Raw genomic sequence first — 6,854 nt, 5'->3', positions numbered from 1 at the left:
AAAATAACTTGTTCCAGCTACAGTGTTTTCTCGCCCTCTATGTTTGGAAAAGCAGATCGCATCCTGCTCAACTTCATTTCAAACCTACTTACTTGATGGGGTGAACGTCCGCTCATATCTCTTGCACAAAGCATACTTGAAGTACCACACTTTTAACAAAACCGATTAGGGCCTTGAACAAAAAAAACAACATAAATGTTACAACATAAATGCATTATTATTCCTGACAATAGTACAATGGTTACATACAAAAAGATAATTGGATTCTGGTGTATAAACACATCATTAACTTCTTTGCACTTTGGTGTTATTTCATAGTGTAATATGATATTACATATGCATATTGCTTACTGTTTATAACGTCTTGTTATGTGTTACTACTTCTTCCATCTGTAATGAGCAATACAAATGCCCTTGTGTGTTTCAGTGATGCTCATGATCCTGCAGGACAGTGTGGAGGTGTGGCCAGCACTGAGTATAGCGTGTCGCTTGTGGGAGGGGCACATGTCGATCTGGTCCTTCAAAAAGCTGGTCCAGCGACCTGCTCGATGCCACTCAGTCAGGGAATTTCAAGCAGCAGAGCACAGCGAAACCTGAAAGATATGGGACTCTCACAGGACCCCAACTTCCAAAAGCTGCAGGAATGGTACACGGCCCATGCCCTGAACCTCAACCTGAGGCACATGTTTGAGGCCGACAAGGAGCGCTTCAACAAGTTCAGGTATACGGTAGAAATGTCTCTTTTATGGAACAAAATTAAAACCACAGAATTGTACTTGTGTTGGATTCTGCATTTCCATTAAAGGTTTTCAGTGCCAACAATCTCCACTCGCTGTCCTTCTGTTGAACAGCCTCACACTCAAAACTGAGGATGGAGACATTCTTCTGGATTACTCCAAGAATCTCATCACAGACGACGTCATGAAGCTGCTGGTTGACTTGGTCGGTCCATACTTTTATTCACAACCTCTGACGTTGTTGTTTTGGGGTAAAGTCGGGCTTTGATTGTGAGAGTTGCTCTTGGCAGCAGCTGGGTTTGGGGGGGGGGCAAGGGTGAAGTATGTGCACACGTTCGGCTTTCTGATCTGATGCTGTAAAGAAGTAACTCCGATGGTCTATTTTCAGGCCAAGTCAAGGGGCATTGAAGCAGCCAGAGAGAAGATGTTCACAGGAGAGAAAATCAACTTCACTGAGGTGCTCATTCTCAATGTGTTTCCCAATGAAGGTCGTGTTTATACCTCAAGAAGCTGCCGAGCTGAAGTTAGTTTACAACAGTATAACGTAGTGACGTGTGCTGCTGTGGCCTTTGTGTTGTGATGGGTCTGAAGGGCCGCGCTGTGCTCCACGTGGCTCTGAGGAACCGCTCCAACGCTCCCGTCACGGTGGACGGAAAGGACGTGATGCCGGACGTCAACAAGGTTCTGGAGAAAATGAAGGGCTTCTGTCACGTGAGTGATGCCCGTGATCCAGAATCCTTCATTCCGCCTTTAGACAAGCTTTGTGACGATTGTGTCGACCTGTCGCTCCGTTGCGTGACACGCAGAGAGTCCACAGCGGCGAATGGAAGGGCTACACGGGCAAGGCCATCACCGATGTGGTCAACGTCGGCATTGGAGGATCTGACCTGGTGAGTCCGATTCATTTCTACATGTTTTATTTCATTTCATTAACAGACTCTGTGAAGTCACACACTTGGATTTCAACCGCAGGGCCCTCTGATGGTGACCGAGGCCCTGAAGCCGTACTCGAAGGGCCGACCCCGCGTGTGGTTTGTGTCTAATATCGACGGAACGCACATCGCTAAAACCCTGGAGCAGCTCGACGCCGAGACGACTCTCTTCATCGTTGCCTCCAAGGTAGGATGTTCACCCGACACGCGACTCTGCAAAGAGACATGAGTCCGGGTTTCACGTCAGGGTCTGTTGTTTTACTCCCGCAGACGTTCACCACCCAGGAGACCATCACCAACGCCGAGTCGGCCAAAGCGTGGTTCCTCGAACGCGCCAAAGATGTGAGTGCACTGCGACGCTGGGGAACGAGCAGCTGATGAACCTGCGCTGACTCCACGCCGTTTCTCTATGTTTTAACAGAAAGCGGCTGTTGCCAAGCACTTCGTGGCTCTGTCCACCAACGCAGTAGGTCGTCACACGGTGCTAACCGTCAAAGCGCTCGTGACACGCGCCTCTCACCGCTCTGCTGCCTTCTGTCTCCCTTCAGGCCAAAGTGAAGGACTTCGGCATCGACACGGAGAACATGTTTGAGTTCTGGGACGTGAGTGCTCCTCAGGCCCCAGAGCAGAGCGCGTGCAGGGAGTCTTGTCTTCATCGCAGACTGTGATGCGGCTGCAGGCAGCAGCTATAAATACGCTAGACTTTTGACCTGTGAAGTAGGTGGGCAGGACGCGCTGGCCAACAGCTGCTGGGAAATCAGAAGCCTCACTCTAGAGATTATTATTGGCAGCGACCTTCTCTCTTGCAGAGGTTACTGTAAAGGCTGGGTTGCACCAAAGGTCAGGGACCTACTTTGAGGTACATTGTTGATATTTAAAGTGCAACGGCCACGACATGGACCCAGGCTGCCAGTCTTTTACACTCTTTATGTAACTGAATGCACAGTGACCTGGTTTCTGCTAATGCAAAGACGTAGTGGATGAGTAAACGTGGTGCAACCTTTGCCCCAGCTGCATCAAAGACTCACATTCTGCAGATAACATGGACATTTTTTTCCATTTGGTTTCTTCTATAGTGGGTTGGTGGTCGTTTCTCCTTGTGGTCAGCAATCGGAATGGCCATCGCCCTGCACATCGGTATGTAAAATAAAAAAACATAGGATTCAACCACCAGGACTGATTATTAATAGTTCATTGAACGTCTCTGTTTTATCTCCACTTTATCAGGGTTTGAGAACTTTGAGAAGCTTCTTTCTGGAGCTCACTGGATGGTAAGCTCACCAGGAGGAGGAGGAGGTCACTCCTCCAGTTCTCCATCGGTCTCATGTAGAAAAACCAACTGCTTGAGGCGTTCTGAGGAGAAAGCCCAGGACCTCTTTCTGCTTTCCAGGACAACCATTTCCGCTCCGCTCCTCTGGATAAGAACGCTCCGATCCTGCTGGCTCTGCTGGGAATCTGGTACATCGACTTCTTCCACGCCGAAACTCACGCCATGCTGCCCTACGACCAGTACATGCATCGCTTCACTGCATACTTCCAACAGGTCTGTGCTGTTTCATAGGCAACATCCTCCTCTCTGATTCATCACAGTGTCATTAAGGAGTCTGCCTCATTATGACATTATATGATAAATAACTAAATGGCTGCTTGTCATCTAGGGGGACATGGAGTCTAATGGAAAGTACATCACTAACCGTGGGACACGTGTAAACTACCATACTGGGCCAATAGTCTGGGGAGAACCAGGAACTAATGGGCAGCATGCTTTCTACCAGCTCATCCACCAAGGTGTGACTATCATATAGCATCATCACCTTGTTGTATTTTAATAATATTAACTAAGATGGCCTCAATACGTCACTTTGTTAACTCAGGTACACGCATGGTGCCCTGTGACTTCCTGATCCCAGCTCAGTCCCAGCATCCCATCAGAGACAACCTGCACCACAAGGTATTGTTGTGAAGTACCTGAACTAGTATATGTTCTGTGGCCAGTCCAACCTGCAGTATGGTAAATCCACATCTCGTATTAACGCTGTACTTTGTTGGATGTTCGATGCGGCTGCAGATCCTCTTGGCCAACTTTCTGGCCCAGACGGAGGCACTGATGAAAGGCAAAACCACAGAGGAGGCCAAAAAAGAGCTGGAAGCCAGCGGCCTGAGCGGAGACGCTCTGGAAACAATCCTGCCTCACAAAGTAAAGACAGAAACTCTGCAGCTCCTACACATGCTGTCCAACTCAGATATAAGGTGGACCCTGAGCGCTGAGCGTTAATAAAGCATAGACAGCAGTGCCCTCCAGTGACCAGGAATAAACCCAGCAATTCATACTTTGTTGGGAGTATCTGCAATGATTCTGAACAAGCCTTTAAATATTTACGCTTGTTTTTCGCAGGTTTTCCAAGGAAACAGGCCAACCAACTCAATTATTTTCAAGAAGCTGACGCCGTACACACTTGGAGCGCTCATAGGTGAGGATTTGGACTTTTTATGATATTAAAAGGCAACAAATCGATAAATCGGTTTCATTCTTAACAATCCATACTGAGAATGTTGCTTTAGCCTTAGCTTTACTATCATAAGGTTCTACAGTGATGTCTGCACCCAGTTGAATAAGAGTGCAGGTTGTGTAGGTGGTTGTATGTGGAGCCTTTGTTTTGTCCTGGATTCCTTTTTAATTGGAAAAAAACATGAAATCACTCAAGCCTGTCTCCAGTGCCACTGATTTTACAATAGTGGTTATTTTGTGTTTTTAATACAGCAATGTATGAGCACAAGATCTTTATCCAGGGTTTAATGTGGGAGATCAACAGCTTTGACCAGTGGGGGTGAGTCACATACATGTGTAAATGTTTTATTCTGACCGAACCTCTAATTCCAATTTACAAGCTGGTTCTTAAAGACACGGGAACATTGAATACATGTGTGTTAACCAGACTGACACATCACACCCCTGTCTCTCCCTCTTTCCCCCCTCTACACGTTATAAGCGTTGAACTGGGCAAACAACTTGCGAAGAAGATCGAGCCCGAGCTTAAGGACGATGCAGAGGTCCACTCCCACGACTCCTCCACCAACGGACTCATCAATTTCCTCAAGAAGAACTTTGCCTGAGTCCAGTCGCCACAACGGCCTGCACTTTATTCCGCCTCATTAACCGTTGAATCAGCTTGCGTGCTGCAAGGCCAGGGCGCCGGCAGACGCAGCTGATCGCTCCCACACAGTCGAACTGAGGCACTGTCTGTTTGTGCTCTGCTTAGGATTTTGTCCACAGTGTTGTCATTTACAGCACTTTTATTTGTAGTAGTTGTTGGTTCCCTACTGAGAGGGGGGAAAGCTTTTTGTATCAAAGTGCCACAGAAATGAAGTTTCTGGACTGAATACCTTAGATGTTTATCGTAAATCTAACAATTGTTCACTTTGGTTAATAAATAAAACTAATTTGCATACAGTTCTCGTGCAAAAGCTGCAAAAAGTTCTTCTCCCAATCTCACAAGTCTCTAACGTGACACTAGATGGCATCAGAGCACAGGATTTGTATACTGAGAGCAAATCAGCCACCCATTAAGCTGCTATTTGTTTGGTGGAACAAAGGGTCAAAGGTCAGTCCATCAGCGCTGTTCCTCCCCACAAATCCCCAGACTCCACAGCTTCCATTTAGACAAAAACAAACAGCTGGACTGAACAGCTTCTGAACTGTGAGCTGTTCCTCAATGCCACTATGAGCAGCACAACATGCTTAATGATTTTTGATATTGTGTGTAAAAGAAAAAAATCTCCTGTTAGTTTTCCCCTATGAGGTTAAAATCGAGGGACGTGCAACAGAAAGCATCATGCACAAAAAAGTTCGGGCCAAAAATAGATTTGATATTCATGTTTCATTATCCTCAAACCCACTGCTGAGTCCAATTACAGCGAGTGTATGAGGACAAACAGAAAGTTTAAAAAAACCCCAGACCCTCACACACTGCTGGGTTTCCAATGCTGTTGCCAGGCAACAATACTTTACTTCAAAATCTAACTTGTTCTTTTCATCTCAGGCTCTGAAACGACACGGAGAAGAAAGTTAGTTCGGCTGAGGATGCGACGCCTCATCGCAGTCGATTCACGGGCAACAGATGACAATTATAAACAAAAATGTCAAAACCAAAGCGATTCACAGCTGCAAATTTGCCACAAAGCAGGCGACTCAGAGAGAGAGAGGTATCACATTTCTGAATGGCAGCTACCTTTAGCCGACTGTGAGCTGAGTCACGCAAGCACCTACAAATATTCATATTAACTAGAGTCTACTCCTTCAACAAACAAGCAGCAAGTCGGCACGAGCGTCACGGAGCAGAAACAAATAACAGTAATGAAGAATGTGAAATATTTGGCGTGTGTTTTCGGAACAATGGAGCTGCGTTCTCTCACATTCCGCTCCATGCTTTATTGGTTGTGCCCGTCAGTCACTTCTTTTCCGCTTTGGCCCGTTCAAGAGCACCCCCCGGCTCAACCAGGGTCCCAACCTGCCCCCGGTGCTGCGGTTGCCGTAGCGACGCCACCCGCCTCCAGCTCAAGTTCACTCCGGTGCGGAGCAGCGAGGTGGTCGGGAAAGATGTGCGTTTTCTTCCTCCACAAGTTTGTATTCATGGTGAGCGGCACGGCTGGAAACAGATGGAGGGGTCAGCGCGCAGTAGCAGCTTTGGAGGAGACGAGCAGCCAGATTTCACTTACAGCGACAGACTACAACACACTTTGAATTCTCCTCAGAAGCTCTTTTTCCATTCTTTGACTGTGCGGCGATCCAGCTCTTTGCTCCCAGGGGCTACGGCCCTTTGAGTTAAACATTCACCGCATCCCAACCGCAATTCCTACTCTTCCCAATATCAAACCCGGCTGTTAAAAAATAGCTTTTCAAGCAAGCCCGGCTTAATTTTTCCCACGACTACTGGAGTTATATAAAGACTAACTGAAGGACGTGGGTAGAGCTTGACAAAGTGCAGCATAGCGAGCTAGCAGCGCTCCCATGAGGCTGCAGGGGGCTCCAGATGACCCCCGCTAGCTCCGGCTCCGGCCCATTTGCTGTATCTGAAAAGGCGCTGTTGCTGGGCTCCAGAGGTTACAGTTCCCATCTTAAAGTGTATATGTGTTCTACACATGCATTTGCATAATACTGTATATATCTGAATTATGTTTTGCAGGC

At 47.2% G+C, this 6,854-nt stretch overlaps 1 protein-coding gene across 1 annotated transcript; it reads left to right on the top strand.

The window, feature by feature from the left end:
- Positions 1-536: 536 nt before the first annotated feature.
- Positions 537-5,120, top strand: gpib (glucose-6-phosphate isomerase b). The gene is made up of 18 exons (XM_029145375.3): positions 537-721; positions 852-942; positions 1,126-1,194; positions 1,329-1,448; positions 1,544-1,627; positions 1,710-1,856; positions 1,940-2,011; positions 2,091-2,135; positions 2,218-2,271; positions 2,746-2,806; positions 2,897-2,940; positions 3,060-3,212; positions 3,328-3,457; positions 3,544-3,620; positions 3,738-3,866; positions 4,065-4,140; positions 4,431-4,497; positions 4,660-5,120. The coding sequence occupies exons 1-18, from the start codon at positions 549-551 to the stop codon at positions 4,781-4,783; spliced, it is 1,716 nt and encodes a 571-aa protein (XP_029001208.1). The 5' UTR covers positions 537-548; the 3' UTR covers positions 4,784-5,120.
- The last annotated feature ends 1,734 nt before the right edge of the window (positions 5,121-6,854 follow it).

The sequence above is a fragment of the Betta splendens genome, chromosome 3 (genome assembly GCF_900634795.4).
Source record: "Betta splendens chromosome 3, fBetSpl5.4, whole genome shotgun sequence".
NCBI lineage: Eukaryota > Metazoa > Chordata > Actinopteri > Anabantiformes > Osphronemidae > Betta > Betta splendens.
The sequence above is the reverse complement of the archived record's forward strand: the minus strand, read 5'-3'. Positions and strand labels throughout refer to the sequence as shown.